The following is a 25,965-nucleotide window of genomic DNA, read 5'->3' as shown; positions in this document are numbered from 1 at the left end:
CCAGGGATTGAACCCTGCTTTGCCATGCACCCTGCATTGGAAGCATGGAGTCTTAACCACTGGACCAGTAGGAAAGTTACTGGGAGCTGTGGTTTTAATGCATAAGATTCTGGGCCAGGAGCATCACATACCTTGTGTTCCTTTATGAGTACGTGTGCATACTAAGTCGCTTCAGTAGTGTCCAACTCTTTGCGACCCTATGGACTGTAACCCACAAGGGTCCTTGGTCCATGGGATTCTCCAGCAAGGATACTGTAATGGATTGCCATGCCCTCCTCAAGGGGAGCTTCCCTACCCAGGGATCAAACCTCTGTCTCTTGGCAGGCAGGTTCTTTACCACTATCACCACCTGGGAAGCCCTTTATAAATGCAGTTCACATTGAACTGGGATTCCCATGTGGAATTTGTTTATTTGGGAACTTTGTAATTTGTGGACTTTGTAAATCCATGTAGAATCATCTTTTGTTCATTCTTCTCACTCCGTCTCTGCTTCCTTTACCTTAACCCATATTACTCCTCAGCCTTGAAGGTCATCTGCTTGCATGCTTTGTGAAATTAGGAATTCTGTCATTTTTTTTGGATACCCTGCCACCAAAATAAATGACAAAGAGCTTTAAGTCTTGTAATACCATATTTAGCACTCTATAACTTGGGTTATTCTGAAAATTATCTTCCTGAGTCCAAAGAGATGAGGACCCAAATCAAATTCTGGGTCACGTTTTGTTTTATTAGATTCATATAGAGTCATTCTGTGTCAGGGATGAATAACTGAATAGCTGTAGCTTAGGTTATCTCATATCTGAAATGAGCATTGAAATTCATTTCTCCACATCAGGTTCAAAGGATACAGCTTCATCCTAGCCACTGATTCTAAGTATTACCAGGTATATGAGGATGCACATGAGTTGAGTGTTAGTCGCTCAGTCGTGTCTGACTCTTTGTGACCCCATGGACTATAGCCCACCAGGCTCCTCTGTCCATGGGATTTTCCAGGCAAGAATACTGGAATGGGTAGCCATTTCCTTCTCCAGGGGATCTTCCTGACCCAGGGATCGAACTCAGGTCTCCTGTATTGCAGGCAGATTCTTTACCATGTGAGCTACCAGGGAAGCCCACCTGAGTTACAGTTACACTTAATTATGGCGTAGTTTGCATAAGAGAGAATTTGATCGAGAAGCCTCGGGGTTCACTCCTGGACACTCACTGTATTAGTTGAGTTTGGGTGGCCTCTGCCCTCCTCTGTCTATTTCCATCCCTAGTACATTCTACATAAAACACAACACACGGTCTCCCAACAAGATTGCCAGGCCTGTTTCACTCCAGTGAAGAAAGCCGGTGCCTCCATCAAACATTGGGCAAGTCTTACCTTCTCTCTGTACCTCAGTTTCTTCCTCTTTAAAATGGAAACACTAATGCTTTGGCAGGTATTCTGTCGATGCATGCTGAGACAGGCTTGTGAGTATCTAAAGTAATTATGTATATACTAGTGCTATTTAAACTCCTGTCAAATACAAAAGTTATTTCCATTACTATCATGACTACCTCCTACAACACTACTTACCCTTTGATGAGACTGTTCTAAATGAGGCCAGCTCTGCAGGTCTTTTTGTATCTCATCTATCAGGATAACATCACTGTGAACTGGATATCATTACTTCCGTTTCACTCAGAAGACCTGAAAGGCCAAGTAATTCACCCAAGGCCATAAAGCTATTAAGTAGCCGTGTGAATTCTGATGTAAAGCTAGATTCTCTCTGATGTAAAGATCCATTCTGCTTATCATAATTCAGCTTTTCGTGGAAACACTGAGAAGGCTTTTTTCCCCCACTAAAGTATGTTGAACACTCGCCTATGTCAATTACCATGCTAAGAACTGTCCATTCATCACTTTGTTTATGCTTGGCAAGTACGGGGCACTCTTGTCATTTGGGCTGGATCATTCTTTGTGATGGGGCCATCCTGATCCTGTGCCTCATAGGATTTTGAGCAGCGTCCTCGGCCTCTACCCACTAGATACCCGAGGGAACTCCCCCTTCCCTTGGTTAAGGGGAACATTGTGGGAGACCAATTCTATTTTACAGGTGAAGAAATTAAGATGCAAAGAATCAAGAGTCCAGAGTCACAAAGCTAGTAAGTGGCAGAATTTGAATATATCTGATTTGGGACTTGGGAACCAGACACACATCCCCTCTCCCCTATGGTGTGCCTTTTTCTGATACTGAGGTGTGTTTCTGTAGGTGCTTGCTAAGAAACTGCCTACTCCCAGAGCAGATTTGCCATCAAGATTTGGTCCAGGGTTTAGTGGCATGCACCCAGGAAGTGACCATGGGTTGCTTCCAACCATGGTCTCATCATAAATAGTTCTACAGCTTTGTCTATACCCATCATAGCTGCTCTGACTTCTTATGAAATATGAAGGTCTTTTTCATCCTGGACAGTTTCAATCTGTTGCAAATATAACATAAAGTTGCAAACCAGTTTAGTCAGTTGCTGGAAGTTTCTGGAGTGATTTAAATAGCCCTGACAATGTAGGTCGCTATTTTTACGGCTGAGCTAAGTGTTTGAAAGTGGTTCACACAGCCCTGCTCTTAGGTTGAAGTCACAGAACATCAGAGTTGTAAGGAATCTCAAGGCCTGGACTGAGCCAAGTGGAAATTGACCCTCAGCACCATGAATCCACATACACACACATGATTCCTGGTTTAAACAAAAAATCCTTTCTGATATTTTTTTCTAGTTCTATTGAACTCATCCACTTCTGACCTCAGAGGAAGGTATAACTGGTTAGTGTCAGGTCCTTCCTACCCTGTTCTTGCCAGACAGGAAAAAAGTAGATGGCAGAGCCTTTCACCCTTCTTCTGTTCTGAGGGTTAGGTAGAGATTTATTTAGCAAAGATTTATAGCATGTCCTATAATACGTGCCAGGCAGCATACTGAAAGCTTTACAGAATGCATTTGTGACCCCACGATATGGTCCTATTACTGCCATTTTATATAGGAGGGGCTGGGATTAGGGTTTTAGAGAGGTTGAATAACTTGAAATTATGGCAAATGTCAGAGCCTGGATTGAAGAAAGTGTGATTGTAACTCAGTGGTTCTTAAACTGAAGTGGGCACCAGCATTGCCTGGAGGCTGGTTCAGCAGAAATTGCAGAGTCAGACCCAGCCCCAGAATTTGGAGTTTAGTAGATCTTGGATCCTGCCCAAGGAATTGCATTTCAAAGAAATTCATGGGTGATGCTGCTGCTATTGCTGGTCCTCAGACCAGTGAACCTGCTGCTCCTGTTTACATTCTCTTGACCGCCACACTCTGCCTCTCCTGTGTCTCCCGAGCTAAATAAAAAATGGTAGAATTACCTTGGGTCATAACGGCTATCTTGGCATATGAAATACCGATTTCTCCAATATCAAGATTTCTCCAATATCTTGGCATTGGTCCCGGCATGTGTCGTTTACAGTTTCCCTCATGTTTTTCCGTGTGTAGCAAGCCTTCCTGAACTTTCCTGATATAAGCGGCACTTACCAAACTTGAGTGGGTATATGAATCACCTAGGGCTGCTGATAAAATGCAGATTTAATGCTTCACATAAACACCCAGGAGAAACCCATGCTGATGGACTTCAGCCCAAACTTTGAATAGTAGCAACTAGTCAATTAAGTATTTCCCAAACTTCATTCTTGCCAGGTAAAATGTCGAATCCCAGTTCAATTTGAATTTTCAATAAATACTAAGTAATTATCTTTTAATATAACTATGTCCCAAATGTTGCATGGGATGTACTTATACTAAAAACTATTCAATTTCTATTTGAAATGCTATTTAAGTGGGTATTTTTGCTTTGTTGTTTTTTAGTCACTAAGTCGTGTCTGACTCTTTACAACCCCATGGACTGTACCACACCAGGCCTCCTTGTACCTCACGACCTCGCAAAGTTTGCCCAAGTTCATGTCCATTGCGTCAGTGATGCCATTCAACCATCTCATCCTCTGTTACCCTCTTCTCTTTCTGCCTTCAATCTTTCCCGGCATCAGGGTCTTCTTCCAGTGAATCAGCTGTTCGCATCAGGTGGCCAAATTATTGAAGCTTCAGCTTATTTTGTTTGGTGCTAGTGGTAAAGAACCCGCCTGCCAATGCAGGAGACACAAGAGACGTGGGTTCAGTCCCTGGGTTGGGAAGATCTCCTGGAGGAGGAAATGGCATCCCACTCCAGTATTCTTGCCTGGAGAATGCCTTGGACAGAGGAGCCTGGCGGGCTATGGAACATAAGGTCACAAACAGTGGGACATGATTGAAGCAACTTATCACTTAGCACTAGCAACTCTACCTGAAGATAAGAACCATCAGAACTAGTTTCAATACTCACTCATGGATTCCTGTTCGCAATTCAGACCTGCTGAATCATAATTTCTAGAGCCTATTCAGTATTCAGTCCTGCTGCTAAGGTCAAGTTCAATCAGAAAGATTCTTGACCATGATATTTTAGCCTCTTTGATATTCTCAGAGAATCTGGGTGTTCATTGATTTGAAGGGCTGAAGTAGGGTTTGCAGATAAAATATGGGATACCCAGTTAAATCTGAATTTCAGATAAATGATGAATGTAACTTTTTAGTGTAAATATACTTCAAATATTATATGAGATCCAGTGATGCTAAAAAATTGATGTTTGTGTGAAATTCACGTTTAACTGGGTGCCCTGTGTTTTTCAGTCACTAAATCTGGCTGGAAGAGTCCTCGCAAATAAGCTGGGTGGGGCCTACCTCCATGCCAGCAGCTGAGCAGAACCACATGGTTCCTTCTTACAGGACAGTTAGCCTCCATAAAGGGAGTCAAGAGAACCTTTGAAGCTATTAGGTCTTTGTATCAGAAAAGTAAGGCCTCATCCAGAGAAGAGGTATTGTGAGAGACCTCAGCCCCTGGGAAGGATGCCCAGGAACTCAGAGTGGACTCTTTCTGAAATGGGGGGCAGGAAATGAAGGGCGTGCATCTCACACTGGACACACAGGCAGTGTTCCTCCCAGAAGTGAGGAGTTCTGCACAGGATTGCTGCTTCATAGCCATGCCTGGTCCACCCTGGGGATAGTGTCTGCCTCCGAGGAGGCGCTAAAGCAAAGTAGCCAGTGGACTCTACTTGTATGTGTGCTGGCCCTGCCTCTGCTCTCCAGGGGGCCAGCTCTTTGCCCCCCTGGTGGAAAAGAGTGTCTGCCAGCTGCTCCGAGGTGGGCAGCATCTGGCAGTGATAGAGAGTTTGGTGTAGCCACAGGGATAGGAGCCAAGAAAGGAGGTCCCTGGAGCATCTTCCCAGCAGAGTGTAACTGTCTGCTTCCAGGTTGTATATCACAGTGAATTTGTAGCACCCACACTGCACAGACCCAGAAGCCAAACCCCCCCAGAATTTGACCTTTTTCCTTGGTGCTCCTTAAGGATGTGTGGTTAGATTTGAAAAGGGGTTATTTTTTTAGTTCGTGCTGGCACTTTTAATTGGCTAAGTTCTTCAAGAGTCCTTCTGACCCATGCATTTTATGTCAACACAATCACAAACTAACATGTGGTTATTTCTGATTCTAATTATTCAGTTATTTGTTTTATATCACTTGATGTCCCTTGCCCTGAATTAACTCACTGAGTGGCTTTTTCCAGCATTAACACTTCCTTTGGTGTTTTTATGACAAAAGACTTTAATTTGAAAGCATCTAGCTGAACTATTGTTTTTTACTACTTCCTGAACATAACTTATATGCAGAGTACATCATGAGAAACACTGGGCTGGAGGAAGCACAAGCTGGAATCAAGATTGCCAGGAGAAATATCAATAACCTCAGATATGCAGATGACACCACCTTTATGGCAGAAAGTGAAGAAGAACTAAAGAGCCTCTTGATGAAAGTGAAAGAGAAGAGTGAAAAAGTTGGCTTAAAGCTCAACATTCAGAAAACTAAGATCATGGCATCCAGTCCCATCACTTCATGGCAAATAGATGGGGAAACAGTGGAAACAGTGGCTGACTATTTTTCTGGGCTCCAAAATCACTGCAGATGGTGACTGCAGCCATGAAATTAAAAGACACTCCTTGGAAGGAAAGTTATGACCAACCTAGATAGCATATTAAAAAGCAGAGACATTACTTTGCCAACAAAGGTCTGTCTAGTCAAGGCTATGGCTTTTCCAGTGGTCATGTATGGATGTGAGAGTTGGACTATAAAGAAAGCTGAGCACCGAAGAATTGATGCTTTTGAACTGTGGTGTTGGAGAAGACTCTTGAGAGTCCCTTGGACTGCAAGGAGATCCAACCAGTCCATCCTAAAGGAGATCAGTCCTGGGTGTTCATTGGAAGGATTGATGTTGAAGCTGAAACTCCAATACTTTGGCCACCTAATGCGAAGAGCTGACTCATTTGAAAAGACCCTGATGCTGGGAAAGATTGAGGGCAGGAGGAGAAGGGGATGACAGAGGATGAGATGGTTGGGTGGCATCACCGACTCGATGGACATGGGTTTGGGTAGACTCTGGGAGTTGGTGATGGACAGGGAGGCCTGGCGTGCTGCAGTCCATGGGGTCGCAAAGAGTCGGACACGACTGAGAGACTGAACTGAACTGAACTGAACATACCTTATTTGACAGAATGTTGTTTATAGTAAAATTCAGTCTCCTTCTAGCTTATTACTATAATCCTGTACTTTACATGTAAATTATATTAGGAAGCCAGTGTATTTTTGTTAGTGATTTAGAGTTTGCAGGAAAAAAGAGAATGAGAGAAAAAAAAAAAACAGTTTTTGTTTTTTAATAAGTTTTCTCCCTCTGGGAAAGATGCAGATTCTGATACAAGCTATAGTTTAGTAATCCAGAATAAATTGTTGCATTCTCTCCTTTCATTTAAAAGAATATTCCATGCGTTGTCTCCTATTGTACTTTTTGCAAGAAGTTTTAACAACAGAATATACTCTGTTCATACCTTGAAGGGCTTGTTCCAAATAAGACCTCTAGTGCTCTGGGGAAATTGGTGGACTTATTTTAGCACCTCGTTGAGTGGGGGTGGGGAGTTGGGGGTGGAGGGAAGGAGGGGCTCACTGTGAGTTCTCACTGCTGGCAAGCAGTTCACACTTCAAAAACCACCAGAAGATATTGCCCCTGCTGGCTTGTGCAGAGAAGAACAGAAACTTGGCATGTCTGTTCTTGTAATCGTCCCCAGGTGGGAATTAGCCCTTTGGTGGGCTCTGTGTTCAATTTGTGAACTCTTTTGCTCCCCACACTTCATGGAAGATGTGGGAAAACTGAAGAGGAAGTTAAAGAAAGGCAATCGAGGTGGTTAAAATTCTGCAAGCTAGTTCCTCTTCAGAAACCTTTCCGGAAATGGGCTGGTTTTCCTTGGGGAGGAGCATTGGGTCAGGGTCAAATGTGTGGATGGGGTGCTAGTAGGGTGAAACTGAGTTACCTGCATCCTGTGAAAATTGTCCCCTCCTTACAGGCAGGTTGACACCTCTGATTTGGATATTTACTAGGAGAGGCTTGCCATAGATGGTTGTGCAAGTTGTGCGTGTTATACATTGTGCAAGGGGAAGGGGCGATTCTTTCTAATTATGAAGGGCTCCAGGTTCACTATTGAGACATTAACTGTGAGACTCTGGAGGTGTTCTTACCCAACCTCTAACACACACATACACACTTTGTTCCCATCTATGATTTGCAACCACCTAGAAGATCTAGTAAGCTATCTAGATTGAGAAATATCACCTAGAGACAGGACAAATGGTGAAGGATGTTGGGTGACATCCTAAAATGACATCATGTAATTCCTTCCCATGGTTGGGCTCTAAAGGAGTCTCCCATGTTCCTGAGAGAACAATGGAATTCCTGCAGGTCCTGGGCAGAATTCAGTGATGCTTCGGAAACTGGACCCTAGGCCTCTGGTTAGTAATTGTCACCGAGCAATGCTGTTCATCACAGCTGCTTGTGATATGGAGTCACGTCCGTGTTCCTCTTGCTGTTGGAAAGATAGGCTTCTAGAAAATTTTCTTTAACCTACGCTTTCATTTTGCTGTTGAGTCACATTTAAGGTGTGAACTAGAAAATGTAAAAGCTAATGTGTGTATTTTCACTGTAACATAAATGGAGAGTTTGTCTAAGGTTTTCTGACTCACCTTGACTGGAGTGTAGCTATAAGTGGAAATTTTGTAGTTTAGTCAGAGTTCAGAAAACTGAGGCTTGGAGTTATTTGTTTCAGATGTATAAAAATAGGAATTTATTTTCATGTGTGCATTTATATTGTGTTGTGATAACTGTTTGCCAGTCCGTCGTAATATCTGGTCCCAGGAGTGCCTAGTGTAATAGCAAGTGTGAACGTTCAAAATTGGCTTGTGTGTCTTCAGGAGGGTTGCTTAATCTTTGTGAGCTATTCATCATTTCCTCATCTTGTAAAACAATATGTGTATACGTAAGGCTGCTTTGAAAAGCTAACAAGATACTATAAAGACAGATTGTGAGGCCAGTACATGACCTAAAAACGTCCCAATCGTTCATGTAGTCAGCTGAGTATACAGCCTGCAGTTGAGAGGAGCAAGTCCCGTGCCCCTTGCGGAATTTGTCAGAGAAGAAATTTCCAGGAGTCTGGTGTAATGGTTTTTTTTTCCCTCCAGCCACAGGACGAAGTCTTCAGGCTGGCCACCTCCCTCGGGAACCTGGGGCTTGAACCAGGTACCACCCTATGGATGGGAGATGACGGCAAACCGGGATGGCCGAGACTGCTTCATCAAGTAAGTTGAATACAACGCTCATGAACGGTGCCAACTTTGTCTTTTGGAACTTTTCTGTTTTGACCCTTGACTCCATAGAATTAACATTCTTAAATTGAGGACTCCTGGGCATTTGGAGGCCGTGACTCAATCAAATGATCGCCTAGGCCTTCCATATCTGGTGACATGAGGTTGCTTTGTTCTTGGGCTCATGCCGTTTTAGGCTGACAATACCCAGGGCAGCAGGTCCTCCTGGGCCAGGGCAAAAATGTATGTTATTGAATCTCAGGCCAGTTGTATTCATTGTCTGAGATGAGTGAATAAAGTTTGACATGGAGGGGTGTCATTTGGAAAGCCTTCTTGAAATGGTTAAGACAGGAATGTTACTCGTTCTTCTCTTACTAGAAAAATCATCAGAGAGGATTACATGCATTACAGGTTGTACTGTAACTTTCTCCCACTAAAATTGGTTAAGGTTTTGGATATTTTGTGGTTCTTTTTTTTAAAATTGTGCTAAAATATATATTACATACCAATTATTTAATTTATGTTTTATATATAATGGTTATGTTACATATAACGTAATGGTAAATTTTATTTAGCATTTTAACTACCTCTAGGTGTACAATTCAAGGACATGAACTATAGTCACAGTTTTTCAACCATCACCACTTTCATTTTCCAGATCTTTTTCATCTTCCCCAACAGAAACTTCTGTCCACATTAAACAGTAATTCCCTATTCCCCCTCCCCCTGGTACCTGGTATCGTATATAAGTGAAATCATACAATATTTGTACTTTTTTATCTGGCTTATTTTACTGTGCATAATGTTCTCAAGGTACATTCATGTTGTAGAATATCTAAAACTTCATTCCTTTTAAGACCAACTAATATTGAGTTGACTAGCAGTTCGGGCTTCTGTGTAGGATCTCACTGAAAAACCCAAATGAAGTGTTTGGCCCACCCAATATTTAATTGTATGGACAGATCCCATTTTTTTAACCATTTATTTGTCTGCAATGATTCGAGCTGTTTCCATCATTTGGCTCTTGTGAATAATGCTACTGTGAACATTAGTACCTGGAGGAGGGCATGGCAACCCACTCCAGTATTCTTGCCTGGAGAATCCCATGGACAGAGGAACCTGGTGGGCTACAGTCCACAGGGTGGCAAAGAGTCAGACACAACTGAAGTGACTTAGCATGCACACAAGAGCGTTAGTGCACAAGTATCTGTTTGAGTCTCTGCTTCTAATTCTTCTGGGTATATACCTGGGAGTAGAATTGCTGGATTATGTGCTAGTTAGATGTTCAATTTTTTCAAGAATAACCAAACTTTTTCACAGAGGGTATAGTGCTCTGGTTTTTTGCAGTTTTGTGAAAAAAGTGTTTATATTGCACCTCTAATAACAGCAAGAGGCCAGTCTGTTTTCTTCTCCAATCTAAGTGAAATATTCTTAATTATGAGAAATTAGTGAAAAAGATTTGAAGTCACAAAGCATAGCTGGCCCTAGCCTAATAGAAGTGAACAGAGGTTGTAGGCCAAGGGGGAAAAAATATTTCAACACCACAGACTTCATTGTTTGTTGCAGTCCAGCTGACAATGGACTGATTACCAAATATAGGATCCGTGTGACATAGGGGATCATTTTTATAAAAACAGAAACATGTGCCAAGATTGCTATGAATATTTGCTCTTCTGGACAGTCCAGCACATTTAAGTTAGGACTCCTGACGAGTAGCTTTGGAAAATCTCCTGTGTGTGTTGTCAGGGGAGAGGACTTCTCTTTAGAGTTCAGTTGCTGACTGTGGGGCTGGCTTCCTGGGTCCTTCCTAAATAGGATGGTGAAGGAATCTCTCAGGAATCTTGAAGATATGAAGATTGGCCAGGAATTTTTAATACTATAGATTGTTGTTCGCTAATTTCAACAGTTTGCCTGCGTCCCTCATAATGGTAGAAAGATGATATTTTTTGATATTATATTATGCCATCTATTTCATAACATGGATATAAATTTATGTAATTGGCACGGTTGAGGTGGCCTAAATACATTGACTCAAAACAATAAAAATTTCTGCCAAAGAAATGTAATTTTAAAAACACATGGGTTATGAATTTTGTGATGGTACAACTCATTCTTCCCTAATTAAAATGGTTTTTTCTTTGTCTGTGGTTGGATTGAGACTCCTGTTCATTAGAGGCCAGTTGATCGATAGATGCAAACCCAAATGATGGCCTATTGGTCAGAGCTTCTAGGAACCCCAACTAGATCTACAGATATGCATTTCCATCAATGTCATTGACATTTATAAGCGCCAGCCCAGGTGTCAATTTAACATTTACACTGGCCTAATGCCAGCTGTTGAAACATGAAGGAGCAGATCAGCAACTTTTTTAGAGAAGCCTACACTGATTACTGAACGACAAGTTTTAAAACCAAAGTCACCGGTACCACTTGTTTAAATCCACAGAGCTTCTTCCTTGAAGAGTAAATTTACACAGTCTTCTCAAAGATATTGTTTGAAGATGTCAAAAATGGTATTTCTTTTGAAAGTCTTTGTTGTTTCTTTGCACTAATGAGTTTTATAGTTTGAGTTTTATGAATAATCAGAATCATTCTGAGTTTTTCTCTTACCTAGTGAGTGATGTCCTTTACAAAGAGATATTCTAATGACCACAGTTTCCAGGAGCCTGGTTTGCAGTATGAAGTGCAAACTACTCATTAGTTTTAGAAGTTAAAAGAACAATTTGAAAACTAATCTATTATTAGTAATTAGCACCTTTGCATTTACTTTTCAACTGTTACATTTTCTCTTTGAAAGAGAAATGTCTTTTTTTTTATCTTGTCTTAAGATCTAAATGATAACTCACATTATCATTTGGAATCCTAGGGACAGTCAATTATTTTTGATGGAGATACAACTACTTCTAAGTGATGGACAGAGCTATGGGAGGAGCCAGGGTTCACGTATTCAAAGTTAATCTCAGAGTTAATACTATCATTAATTCTACTGAGATAATTGAGATAATTTTATTGTTATGAATAGTTCAGAATATGGCTCAGAGTAGTTCAAGATGTGTTCAAATTTCATCTTTCCTCTTCTATCCTCAGTTATTTACAGTAGGGCTGGGTAGTGTGTTTTCTATAAAGAGTTACTTACTATTCCATAGGGTTAAAGACATTTTTCCTCTTTGGTGTCCATATGTTTGTTCTCTACATCTGTGTCTCTATTTCTGCTTTGCAAATAAGATCATCTATACCATTTTCTAGATTCCACATATATGCGTTAATATATGATATTTGTATTTCTCTTTCTGACTTCATTCTGTGTGACAGTCCATGTCTCTACAAAAGGCCAAATTTCATTCCTTCTTATGGCTGAGTAATATCCCATTGTATATACATGCACCATTTCTTTTTCCATTCATCTCTTGGTGGACATTTAGGTTCCTTCCATGTCCTGACTATGAAAAATAACACTGCTGTGAACATTGAGGGTACATGTGCCTCTTTGAATTACGGTTTTCTCTGGGTATATGCCCAGTAGTGGGATTGCTGGGTCATATGTTAGCTCTATTTTTAGTTTTTTTAGGAACCTCCATACTGTTCTACATAGTGGCCGCACTAATTTACATTCCCACCAACACTACAAGAAGATTAAAAAGGACAAGTTTTGTTGATATTCTTGGAGAAATAATTTTTTTGAGGTATGAAGACCATTGTGTAAGAAACATGACATGCAAAAACAAATTTTCTCAGTTTCTTATTTTTAACAATCAAGATAGACAGCAGAACAGGGGAAGGTAGAGAAGCAGATTGGAAGAGAGAAACTACCAAGAGAAGAGTCTTGAAAGGATGCATCCTGGTGGGAAATGGCTAAAAGAGGGAACAGTGGGCGGGCAGAGAAATTGGGAGAAACTAGGGAAAGCGAGGTAATCTGAGATGTTTCTTATAATAATTACATCCATAAATTATGAATGAAGTTGGATACACATATTGCTGTAGATATAAACAGAGAAATAGATAAGGATATAGTTAAGGAGTATAGATAATCATGTAGACATTGATACAGATATAAATGGCTATAGATATACAGAGAGAGTTGTAGATATAGATGCCAGTGGATATGGACTATACATCGAGATGGATAGACACAGACCAATGACTGTGCAACCAGGTTTGCCCAGGAGGTTCCTGGTTTCTGGGTATTCTTTTGGCATAATTTCTGATGGCACCTCCTTTTGTTCTCAGAGTATTCTGACCAGGATAATAGAAGGTAACTGTATATCACACTACCAAAGTTTAGAATATTCTTGGAAGATGTAAGATTGCATTTCACCTTGACAACTGTCCTGCGAGATAGTTAAAGCACATTTTGCAAGGAATCTCCTTGCAGAAGAAGCTGAGGTTCATGGGGATTGGGATCTCCACCTCCTATGGCTAATCAGAACAGTGTTTGCACCACATCGTCAAGACTCCAAGACCTTCGTACTTTTAGCTTTTCATCCATACTAGGATTTGGTCAATAGCCCTAGGATTCCCCAGCCCCATCAATGTACTCTGCCATACCCTCCCTACTCAGGATCCTTAGAAATTGCCTGGGCAGCCTGATTGTCTGCTCATGTGCACAAGCACTCCTTGTTTACACCTAACATGTGTTCCCCGCAACATATGTTGAGCACCACTAAGTGGTGAAGATGGGGCTTCCCATGTGGCACTAGTGGTCAAGAATCTGCCTTCGAATACAGGAGGCATCAGAAACTCAGCATCATTCCCTGGGTCAAGAAAATCCCCTGGAGGAGGGCATGGCAACCCACTTTAGCATTCTTCCCTGGAGAATCCCACAGACAGAGGAGCCTAGAGGCCTACGGTCCATGAGGTTGCAAATAGTCGGATACCACTGAAGCGACTTAGTACGCACACATGCAAATGATGAAGATACTAAAATAAGCAAGGTGTATTCTTTCCTTCCATGCTCTCAAAATGTGGTGGAAGTGATATATGAAACAATAGAATATGCTTTAGATACAGGGGAAGGCCCAAGAAGGAAACCATCTGTCTTTAGGAGCCAGGGGTCAAGACACAGACCGTTGCCATTGGTCTCACACTAACAGAGAGGCCAACCATTATTCTCAACCAGGCAGTGTCTCTTTTAAGCCCTTTAGAGACACATAATATGTTTCATAGTCAAAGATGAGGGAGCAATGTGAGTTCCTTATTTTCCATTTTTGAATTAAATGAAGCAATATATGCTTATTTAACTGTAGAGGTGGGTAGAGTTAATGCAAAAATAAATGCTTTGTAAATTGGTTTTTGGAGGTTGAAGAAAAAATTTAAGCATGAGCAAAATAAATATTAAAACATTTGCCACCAAATAATTTAGATGAGCCACACTGGAGTCTGGGGAAAGGGATGGGGGGCTGGGCAGTAGGAGACCAGCCTGGAGGGTCATTTCCAAACCACATGCCCTCATTTTTCAAGTTCTAAAATCAAGAGGCTTTTTTTCTTCTTCTTCTTCTTTTTTGACCTACTGGTTTTCTGGCCACTTTCCCCCGTAAGTTTGCAAATGTAACCTTGTGTGCATATTGGACAAGACACACTGTTCTATTATTGAACCAGCAATTCTCATGGGGGGTAATTAAACCGAGTCACTATCTTCATAATGCAGAGGAATTCAATTCTGAAACCTGAATAGGGATATTAGTAATGAGATGTGGAAACTTCCACTTTGTTTCCCAGTATGGCTTTGGCCCAACACTGCTATCTGCCAGTCAATTTAGTGGTCAATGAGAAATGTGTTTCTGGCTCCTCTATCTCCAGAAAAGAATAATCTGAAGAAATACAAGCACTTTGTGTGCCCCATCCCTGTTTTTTTTATTAACCATAAGACAGTTAAGTCAACATGACAGAATTCTGTCATCGTGAAAATTACAAATGAGACAGCCTTGTAGTTTAGTTTCTCAGTCGTGTCCGACTCTTTGCGATCCCATGGACTGCAGCACCCTCGGCTTCCCTGTCCTTCACTATCTCCCAGAGCTTGCTCAAACAAGCTCCATTGAGTTAGTGATGCCATCGAACCATCTCATCCTCTGTCTCATCCACCATCTCCTTCTGCCTTAAGTCTTTTCCCAACATCAAAACCTTTGGTCATCCTAAAGTAGGAGCCTCTGAGTACGCTCTAGTCTTTATCTCTTCTACTTCAAATGTCCCCAAGAGGGAAGAAACAATTGATCATTGTCAAATACTTTTGGTAGTTCTAGGGCTAGTCTTTCTTTTTTTTTTTTACATTTTTACCCCAAGATTTCATAAGAGAGTCTTAGTGTTATTCTGTGGAGGAATCCAATAATCTTTTATTGTGTGATGAATGCCCTTCAACTTTTCCTTCTCTAAAATTTAAAGAATAAAAATAAGTCAAGAAGAGTTAAGTTATAAAGTTCTATGTGGATATTTTGGTTGCACCCCTCAACCCCTTGATCAATTTCATATTTGAAGCAGATTTCAATTTCTTACTTTATTAAGCTTACATTTTAAAAACACACTCAGCAGAGGACAAATGAATCTGAGAGCTTGCTCAAATTGTTACTCTGTTTCTGGCAATAAAAGGCAGAAGGTCTTTGTAGAAATTAACAGTTGTGCCTATAAAAGAAATAGGAGAGATCTATTTGAGGTGGGTTGCTCTGTTATTTTGTGTGGTTTTAAATTAAGAGCTAGGATTATATTAGAGAAGAGGCAGTTTGCCTCATTTTTGTGTTTTTGGTGAAGAATTCTTAAATAAAATGTTTCGCTTCCAAGTACACACAATGAGTTCTGCATAAAATGTAAATAATTGCCTCATTGCAAGAGCAAATGCCATTTAGGTAAATGAGTTCCTTAGGATTCCAAGCATCCACTCAAGGGGAGGGAGGTATATTATAATTTTGGAAGTGCAGGAACAAAGTGAACGTGATAGTATCATTACACGAAATGAAAGGTAATTATGTCATGTCAACGCGAAAGCTTCCCAGGCTGAACATTCGGGGCTGTTTATTCCCTTCATTGGAGCAGATTTGTTTTCTTTCGAATCTGACAAAGCACCTCTCCACTGAGTTAATAATCACTGCTCCCAGCTGGAAGGTAAGTTTGCAGAGCTGATGGAAGGGCTTTTAACAGGAAGGCTCTGAAATGACACCATCATTCCAGATCTACCTTAGCATATGGCACAGCAAACTGTGCTCAGCAGACTTCTCCTTTATTGGAGGTTATTTCATTTTCCCTACACGTTTAGTTTTTGAAACTTTGCTGGTGGACTTAATCTGGCCATCATCTAGGACACGTCCCTGATGCACTTGCTTATTTGTCCAACAGGCCAAGGTATCTGAAGGGAATGTAATTATTCGAAGTCCCTTGGGCTACTTGATTCTGGCTGAGTTGGGACACGCGCATTTGGGAAGAGCTGTCGACAGCCGGCTGGCTGCTGGACAGGGTGGGCTCTCTCTTCTCCTGTGCTGTTATGTAGCCCCTGGGGATGTACATGAGGTGGGTCACAGAGCCCATTTGGAGTCCCAGGGACAGGCAGCCTGTGCAAAGGACAAGCACCTGGATGGCCAGGTTTCCATCACAGCCTGTAATTGAAATAGTAGCTTGGGGCCGCCTACCACCCCTTGCTTCCTCTAAGTGGCCTTTGCATCCCTACTTTGTGGGCTGAGCCAGCCCTTGCGGAGAGCAATTTTGATCTCATCACCTAGGGCTGGGGCCCAGGCAGGAAACTCTGGCCTGTCCCACATGGCAAGTTGGGGATGCGGCTGTTTGGCCAAGGAAATTGGCTAAACTTAAGAGAACAAGGAATCACCTGTAGTGGCAGGTGTCTTTTCCTCACTGTCTGCACTGCTACCTAAGAGGGGGAGCAGAAGGCTGGTGACAGAAGTGCCTTCCTGAGGCCCACCAGGGCGCAGGAGACAACTGTCACCCACCAGGCCCTGACCTCTATTTCCTCTCAAAACCCGAGTAAAACCCTCTTATGAATAGCTGCCTTCTAGGGAAGTCTCTTCAGTTGCAAGGCTGAGAGATGGCAATGCTTTTTAGTGGACACTCGGGTCAACCTGAGTCCAGAACAGTGGTGTCCCATCTCTGTGCCCCAGGGCGTGCCACTCACCCACTGCCGGAGCACAGGTTTGATGACAGCAGTACACCCAAGAAGGCTGGGAGAGACCCTCAGATTTGTCCGATATTAAAGTGAACTGAAAGTCGCTCAGTCGTGCCTGACTCTTTGCAACCCCGTGGACTGTGCTTTCCATGGAATTCTCCAGGCTAGGATACTGGAGTGGGTAGCCTTTCCTTTCTCTGGGGGATCTTCCCAACCTTGGATCAAACCCAGGTCTCTCGCATTGCAAGTGGATTCTTAACCAGCTGAGCCACAAGGGAAGCCCATCCAATATTACAGGACACAGCTAAAGATGCAGGGCCGGCTACTTCATTTTTGGTGCCCATTCCAAAATGAAAACGTGTCCCTTATTCAAACAGCAGGATGAAAGTGCTCATAAATGTAAAGGATTTCCCTTTCTCCTATGTCTCTCTGTCAACATGTCCAAGTCTTTGATTTTCTATTAAATGCCATTGGAAGCAGCAAAAAACAAAATTTTTTAATCATTAGCATGAGTGTTCCCAATCACTTATATATTATGCAGTGTGAGTTTTAGATGCAAATAGAAGAGCAGGTAACTCGTATGAGGAATTGCTGTTTCACATGTACAAATATTTCATTCTGAAGAGAGAAGTAAATGCACAAAATGAACTCAGTGGTGTTTGTTTTACTTGTTGATATGAGCACACGCCACCAAATCTCCCTTCCTTTGGCTTGCTGATTCACAAGGAGAACCAACAGTCGGCTCAGTGGTAAAGAATACGCCTGCCAATGCAGGAAACACAAGAGACATGGGTTCGATCCCTGGGTTGGGAAGATCTCCTGAAGTAGGAAATGGCAACCCACTCCAGTATTCTTGCCTGTAAAATTCCATAGATAGAAGAGCCTATTGGGCTACAATCCATAGAGTCACAAAGAGTCGAACACAATGGAGCGCACTTGCAAACAAGCAAGGGGAACCAACAGGAAAGTGAATTCTGGGTGCCTCTATTTTTCCTATGCCTTATGTGTTATCACGTTGAGTTTAAGGGGATGCCTGACCAGTACAGGGTGATCACACGAGGATGAGAGGATAAACAAGGATTCCTTGATCATTCATGTTGCTCAAAAAGCTGCATCTGTTCAGAACTAATTAGCCTTCAGTTTTCATCTCCAAACCTCTCCTCTTGAGGTGTTTTAAAATTGATTTCTCATGCATTTCTCAGTAACGGCCTAGGAAAGAGGGAAACTTGCCTGGAGCTAGCTATTGACTGCCTCAGGAAGCCGTCTCCATGCCATTTCCAGGATGGCTTTTGTCACCCTAAGGTATATACTTTCCCACTCTTCTCCTGTCAGCTATTAATTCTCTTGGTCAAGTCAGCAAGCTGTGTGCTGTGTGTGCTATGTCACTTCAGTTGTGTCCGTCTCTTTGCAACCCCGTGGACTGTAGCCTACCAGGCTTCTCTGTCCATGGCTTTCCCAGGCAAGAATACTGGAGTGGGTTGCCATTTCCTACTCCAGGGGATCTTCCTGACCCAGTGATTGAACCCACATCTCTTACTTCTCCAGAATAGGCATGCTTTTTCTGTAACATGTCAAATAGTAAATATTTTAGGCTTTGGAGACCATGTGGTTTCTCTTTCAAATGAACACAATGCAATTCTGCCACTTAGTGTGAAAGAAGCTATAGGAAATGTGTAAATGAATGGCCATGCTTGTGTTCCAATAAAACTTTATTTACAAAAATTGGTGGCGGGCTGAATTTGGCTCATGGGCTTTAATAGTTTGCCAAACCTTGCTCTAGAACATCATGTGCTTGGCTGCAATCTCATATGAAAGGAACCGTGCCAGACATTGGTAAAGTGACTTTTGAGGCTGCATTGTGAGTCATGTAAGGAGTTAAAAAAAGGACTTCAGAGCCCCACTTTTTCCTACTTGTTGCCAGAAAGCTCCATGGTGTATCTCTTGTCAGTAAGAGTTCTTGTACAGCTCTCACAGTCATTGTTGTTGTTGTTTTTCAGTCACCCAGTTGTGTCCAACTCTTTGTAACCCCATGGACTGCAGCACACCAGGCCTCCTGTCCCTCACCATCTCCTGGAGTTTGCCCAAGTTCATGTCCATTGCATCGGTGATGCCATCCAACCATCTCATCCTCTGATGCCCTCTTCTCCTTCTGTCTATTGTCTTCTGACATTCATTGCATACATGCTATGTTGCTTCATTCGTGCCCAACTGTTTGTGACCCAAGGACTATAGCCTGTCAGGCTTCTCTGTCCCCCATGTCTAAAAGGTATTCTAGGAATAACATTGTTAAAATCCACTAAGGAAGTAGAATTTTTATTTTCAACATTTCATGATTCCCCATACACACACATTTTCAACCAACACCTTCGCTGTAGGGGGTTTGAGGGACAAGAACTGACAGCAACTTGAAGCCCAGTCACAGTGGAATGCTGAATGCAAGCACAAATAATTATTAGGGAGGTGAAAATTACATAGCAACTTGCTCATACTAATGGTCTACGGAGAAACAGCTCCATTGTAATTTCAAAACGTTAATTGTCCATAATGTTTTGAAGAAATTCTACTCATTATCTTTTTCAAATTTTATAAAGCTCCCATATAAGGTCCCCAGTTTATTTTTATTCTGTTCTAGGCTGTTCCCTTGGCTTCCATGACACCATCCCCCTTCTTTTGTTCCAAACTCAAAGAATATTCCTTCTCATGGCTCCTCAACTGGTTCTTTTTTATCTCAACATTCAAAGTTCACTTTGTCATATTTTCAAGCCTATATTTCTACTTAGAACCCACAAAAAAAGAAAAAACAAGGATTCATGAACATAAATACTTCGATACCATTTGGTTTGAATCCAAAAATTTCTGGAGACGCATAACTGTCCCACTACAGCAGGCAAAAGAGATCAACAGGGCTAGGTTTGCACTGTCTGGAGTATTGTCTTCGCAATAGCAGTTGGTCAATAAGTGTTTGTTAAATAAGTACTTGCATGTGTGTTTGTATGAGTAGATATTTGTTTGTTTATTTGATTGGTTGGGTAGTTGATTTTTGCCATGGGGCATGTGGAATCTTAGTTCCCCAACAAGGGATCAAACTCATGCCTCCTGCAGAGGAGGCTCAGAGTCTTAACTGCTGGCAAGTCCTTTTTGTTTGTTTTTTATTTGAGGAGGTGGGTGAATGCATTATTGGTTGGATGAATAGACTTTTCTCTGAAAGGTTTTGCTCAGTACATTGTTAGGAAAGATGCCGATATACAAATCAGTGAATGAAAATTCTCTCTTTAATTTATTGATATAGAAATGTCATACCAAACGTTGGCCTTATTATTTCCTCAGAAGACCTTAAAAGTTCATCAAGGCCTCATCAGCGAAATATATCTTAGTGTGGCTATTTATGTGTGTGTCTGCACTCAGTCGGTGTTCAACTCCTTGCAACCCTTTTGACTTTAGCCCGCAAGGCTCCTCTGTCCATGCAATTTCCCAGGCAAAAACAGTGGAGTAGATTACCATTTCTTCTCCAGGGGATCTTCCTGACCCATGGATTCAACCCGTGTGTCTTTCATCTCCTGCATTTGCAGGCAGATTCTTTACCACTGTTTATATGAGCTCCAATATTCAAGATATGATGAAAAAACCTTTTTGGGGTAGTTTGATTGCAGTATATTCCAGCAACAAGTGTTATATTATCATAAGCACAGAAATAAAAGAGCAAAGCCTCCTGTGCTAGAATGCTATCTCTTAGTACTAGCTGTGTCATGCTGGGCCAACGTTTGGACACTATGGGTACTCATTTTTCTCATTATAAAATAATCTATATTAGAAAACTGTGTCCACTGGGAACCTTGTGAGTTACAGGAAGCAGAAATTCTTAACGAGTTTATCTTACACAATAAAGTGTCTATCTTTTTGATTTATGTATCTAGAATATAGTGGTAAAGCTGTCATGGCCTAAGGAGACATGACAACAAAATATGATGTGGTATCCTAGCCGGTGGGCTTCCCCAGGGGCTCAGCGGTAAAGAAACTGTCTGCAATGCAGATGACTTGAGTTCAGTCCCTAGGTCAGGAAGATCCCCTGGAGAAGGAAATGGCTACCCACTCCAGTATTCTTGCCTGGAGAATTCCAAGGACAAAGGAGCCTGGTGGGTTACATTCTGAGGGGTCACAAAGAGTAGGACAGGACTGTGCAATTAACCAACAACAGCAATCCTGGATGCCGTTCTGGAACAGATAAAGGACATTTGGTAAAACTTCAGAATCTTCAACCTGTCTTGTAAAAAGGCATTTGGAAGGCCATGCAGTCTTTTTTTCTTTTCCTGTGGAACCTAGTAGTCATAGTAACTTGGTTGCCATAGAATACTTGGGAAATACAGGACAATATACTGTGAAATATTCAAGATACTTACTCTTGCCCTTCACCATTAGTCGAAATTAAAGATGCCTTCACATCTGCAGTACAATTTGTGGAGTTGGGTTAAAACCCTGTCATGTTGCTAAGCAATTATTTTCCTATTTTTATTCACCTTTATTTCTGCCTCTTTTTCCCTAGCTTAAATATTTAGTAGACTAGAACTGTCTTTAGAATGATATATTTCTTAAAGGCTTTATTTTTCAGTCATTGGTCAGAGTGCTATTATGTAAATGGCTGAAGTAAGTATTAGGAATGTGAGTTTGAAGATCTTCAGGGTCAGAGCGTGACCCTGGAGAGAAAGGCTTGGGAAATAGAACTGAATAATAAAGGAGCAAAGAAAGGATAAAGTCAAGGAAGCTTTTAAATTCCTGTAGGCAGAGGGTTTGACCACATCTCTGGAGGATGATGAAAAGAAGACAGGCTTGGGAGTAGAATGCATTGGAAAAGCATGGCACTGGAGGAAGGCAATGATCTCTTTTATAACTAAAACAGGCAACTGTGGCATGATTTGTTCAAATGTATTTTGGCAGCCTTGGAATTATAGTCCAAATACCTTTAGCACATATAATAGCTTTTAAAATGTGTTCATTGTTGGCTCGTGATCTGCCTACTTCTAAAAAAAAAGAATCAGAGCCTCATTTAACCTATACATTTCTTGTTCAAATTAAAAATGGTACCCCCTTTTGTCGTGTGGACCACAAGAAACTTTGGAAAATTCTTAAAGAGATGGAATACCAGACCACCTTACCTGTCTCCTGAGAAACCTGTATGCAGGTCAAGAAGCAACAGTTAGACCCAGACATGAAACAATGGACTGGTTCAAAATTGGGAAAGGAGTACGTCAAGGCTGTGTATTGTCATCTTGCTTATTTAACTTATAGGCAGAGAAATGAGAATGCCGAGCTGAATGGGTCACAAGCTGGAATCAAGATTGCTGGGCAAGATGTATGGACACAGTAACATGGAAACTTACAATACCATATGTAAAATAGATAGCCAATGGGAATTTGCTGTTTGACTCAAGGAACTCAAACCAGGACTCTCTAACAACCCAGAGGGGTAGGTTGGGGTGGGACGTCCGGGAGGGAGGTGACATGGGTATACATATAGCTGATTCTTCTTGATGTTTGACAGAAAAAACAAAATTATGTAAAGCAATTATCCTTCAATTAAAATTAAATAAAATTAAAAAAATAAAGATTGCCAGGAGAAATATCAGCAACCTCAGATATGCAGATGATACCACTCTAATGGCAGAAAGTGAAGAGGAACTAAAGAGCCTCTTGATGAGGGTGAAAGAGGAGAGTGAAAAAGCTGGCTTAAAACAACATTCAAAACCTAAGATCATGGCATCATGTCCCATCACTTCATGGCAAATAGAAGGAGAAAAAGTGGAAATAGTGACAGACTTTATTTTCTTGGGCTCCAAAATCACTATGGATGGTGACTGCAGCCATGAAATTAAAAGAAGCTCTTTGGAAGAAAAACTGTGACAAACCTAAACAGTTTATTAAAAAGCAGAGATATCCTTTTGCCGACAAAAATCCGTGTAGTCAAAGCTGTATTTTTCCCAGTAGTCATGTACGGATGTGAGACTTGGACCTTAAAGGAGGCTGAGTGCTGAAGAATTGATGCTTTTGAACTGTGGTGCTGGAGAAGACTCTTGAGAGTCCTTGGACAGCAAGGAGATCAAACCAGTCAATCCTAAAGGAAATCAACCCTAAATATTCATTGGAAGGACTGATGCTGAAGCTCCAATACTTTGGCCACCTGATGTAAAAAACCAACTCCTGGAAAAGACCCCGATACTGGGAAAGTTTGAGGGCAGGAGGAGAAGGGGGTAACAGAGGATGAGATGATTGAACAATATCACTGACTCAATGGATGGGTGGCAATGTATTTGAATAATTGTTCCCCAGGTGCAATTTTCAAATAGAGTCCAAGGGCCATTTAAAAGACAAGGCTACGAGGTTACCAGGAGGAATTCACCAGCACTGACACCCATACATATATCAAATGTAGGGTTCATTTGTCTAACTCTTCACAAAAGTAAAATATTCTAATACTGGCAGGCTAAAATTATAAACTCTAGACTTTTATTATAACTGTTGGTTTAATGGCAAGATTTACAAACATGCACTTCCCTCCTTGTATGCTCTGTTGAGTCCCTGTTACGGAGCACAGTAAGGTTCAGAAGGGAGGGTTCCCTTTGGTCCTCATTCTGAGTGTGTCCGTGTTGCCTTTGCTGTTTGTCTTCTCTATGGTCTTTGTTGTTTGCTTTCTTTTATTTTCTGTGTTCGAGGACTATCACTTGGCAAACTTCTCACATAGCTTTGGGCTTTAAATCTGCCTTCTAATAATAGCAGCTTGCATGCGTGCATGCTAAGTCGCTTCAGTCGTGTCCAACTCTTTGCAACCCCATGGACTGTAGCCCACCAGGCTCCTCTGTCCATGGGATTCTCCAGGCAAGAATACTAGAGTGGGTTGCCATGCCCTCCTCCAGGGGATCTTCCCCACCCAGGGATCGAACCCACTGTTCCTTGGCTCCTGCATTTCAGGCAGATTCTTTAGCACTGAGCCACCAGGGAAGCACAATAATAGCAGACCCTTCCCCCCAAATATCTTGATTCCTCATTTCCTTTTAATTATAGTTTATAATCTGTTCATGACAAGGAAGCCAGTTTACTAGGGGAGTTTATCCTAGTCTACTGAGATAAAAGTTAATTGACTCTATGCAAGTACCTCCTGTCCCCTGATGAAACAAACGAACCTAAGTTTTAGTGCTCAGGTGGTGTGATACCTCCGTGAGATGCTGAAGCACTCTTGGCTGAGATGACCCATATCCTTTCTATCACTTGATTGTTGTGTTCCACATGGGTACATTTATAGAAAGTAACCTCCAGATAATGTTGTAATGGAGGGTTTTTATTACCTGTGAATAAAATCTAAGGTACAGGAAAGCCAGGTGATTAATCGTGTGAGGTCTGAAGCTTGGCTGTCTGGAATTGAGTCTCTTGTGTCAGTCCCCAGTTGTATGATGGAGGGCAAGGTGCCTAACCTTTTGTGCTTTCTTTTATTCATCTGTAGAATGGGCCCAAGAGTAGCACTTTCTCCCTTGAATTGGATGAAGGTTAAATGACTTATTCATGTAAAGTGCTAAGAATAGGAAGTACTTACATGTTAATTATTTTATTTATTATTATAATTATTAAGAAGAGAAGGAGGAAGACAACTTGTTAGGAAGTAAGTTCTCCAAACAGACTTCAAGTTAAATATCACCAGTGGGACTGGTGCCTAGAAAAAGATGTGTAGTTTCCATCTCTGATATTTGTCACTTTGAAATGTACAAAGTTCCTGAGGTAGCAGTGTATTAGATGTATTAGTGAAGGATCTACAGAGACACAGACCCAATAAGGTATATAGAGATGTACGAAAGAAGAGTCTTGTTACAAGAAATTGCCTCAGAATTATGGAGGCTATCCAAGGGCAGTAGAAGAATATTCTCTCTCAAGCAGAAACAGCAAATTCACCCCTTCTGTTTGTTCTATTCAGACCTTCAGTGGATTGAAGGTTGCCCACATTTATTGGTAAGGTTGATTGTCTTTACTGGGTCTGCCAATTCAAATGCTCATATCTTCTAATGTTTTTCCAACTATCTGACCATTCCTTAGACTTGTCAATTGAAGAGTGAAAGTGAAAGTCATTTGGTCATGTCTGACTCTTTATGACCCCATGGACTTCTCCAGGCCAGAATACTGCAGTGGGTAAGCGTTCCCTTCTTTGGGGATCTTCCCAACCAAGGGATCAAACCGAGGTCTCCCACATTGCAGGCAGATTCTTTAACAACTGAGCCACAATGGAAGCTCAATAATACTGAAGTGGGTACCTATCCCTTCTTCAGTGGATCTTCCTGACCCAGGAATCTAACCTGGGTCTCCTGCATTGCAGGCAGATTCTTTACCAACTGAGCTACCAGGGAAGCTAGACTTGTCAAGTTTGCATAAAATGAATATAGCTGAGAGGGAAATGGACAGCAATGCAAAGATAGTCGGAAGCTACAGAGCTCCACTTCCATCAGTGAATGGATCATCCAGACTGGATCACTGGGAAAACAAAAGATTTAACTAACACCCTGGACGTTATGGGGCTTTCCTGGTAGCTCAGCTGGTCCCTTGTGGCTCAGCTGGTAAAGAATCTGCCTGCAATGCAGGAGACCTGGTTCGATTCCTGGGTCAGGAAGATCCCCTGGAGAAGGGAAAGGCTACCCACTCCAGTATTCTGGCCTGGAGAATTCCATGGACAGAGGAGCCTGGTAGGCTACAGTCCATGGGGTCACAAAGAGTCAGACATGACTGAGCGACTTTCACTTTCACTTTCTGGACCTTGTGGACCTAACAGACATAGAGTGTTCCATCCAGCAGCATCAGGGAGCATGTTCTTCTCGGTCACACATGGAGCATTCTCTAGGATTGGTCATATGTTGGCCTTTGGAACAGATCTTGACAAATTTGGGAAGATTGCAATCGTATCTTCCAACTACATTGCAATCGTGTCTTTTCCAGTCACACTGGTATGAAATCAGTAGAAAAATGGAAAAATGCACAAATGTGTGGAAATTGGACAGCATGCTCCTGGACAGCCAATGAATCAAGTAGGAAATATAGAAGATCAGGGAGTATACTGAGTATGGAGATATACTAATACAACTATA

The 25,965-nt window shown here is 41.7% G+C and overlaps 1 protein-coding gene across 6 annotated transcripts in view; it reads left to right on the top strand.

Annotated features, from left to right (window-relative positions):
- The window catches only part of FRMPD4 (FERM and PDZ domain containing 4), a 648,285-nt gene that overhangs the window by 442,373 nt on the left and 179,947 nt on the right, over window positions 1-25,965 (top strand). For all 6 annotated transcript variants that reach the window (XM_070462629.1, XM_070462627.1, XM_020908849.2 and 3 more), the window contains one exon: window positions 8,632-8,748. In XM_070462629.1, coding sequence (XP_070318730.1) covers window positions 8,711-8,748 — 38 coding nt within the window. In that variant the 5' untranslated portion in view covers window positions 8,632-8,710. The remainder of the gene's footprint in view (window positions 1-8,631; window positions 8,749-25,965) is intronic.

This window comes from Odocoileus virginianus, unplaced genomic scaffold, assembly GCF_023699985.2.
Source record: "Odocoileus virginianus isolate 20LAN1187 ecotype Illinois unplaced genomic scaffold, Ovbor_1.2 Unplaced_Scaffold_6, whole genome shotgun sequence".
NCBI classification, from domain to species: domain Eukaryota; kingdom Metazoa; phylum Chordata; class Mammalia; order Artiodactyla; family Cervidae; genus Odocoileus; species Odocoileus virginianus.
The sequence above is the reverse complement of the archived record's forward strand: the minus strand, read 5'-3'. Positions and strand labels throughout refer to the sequence as shown.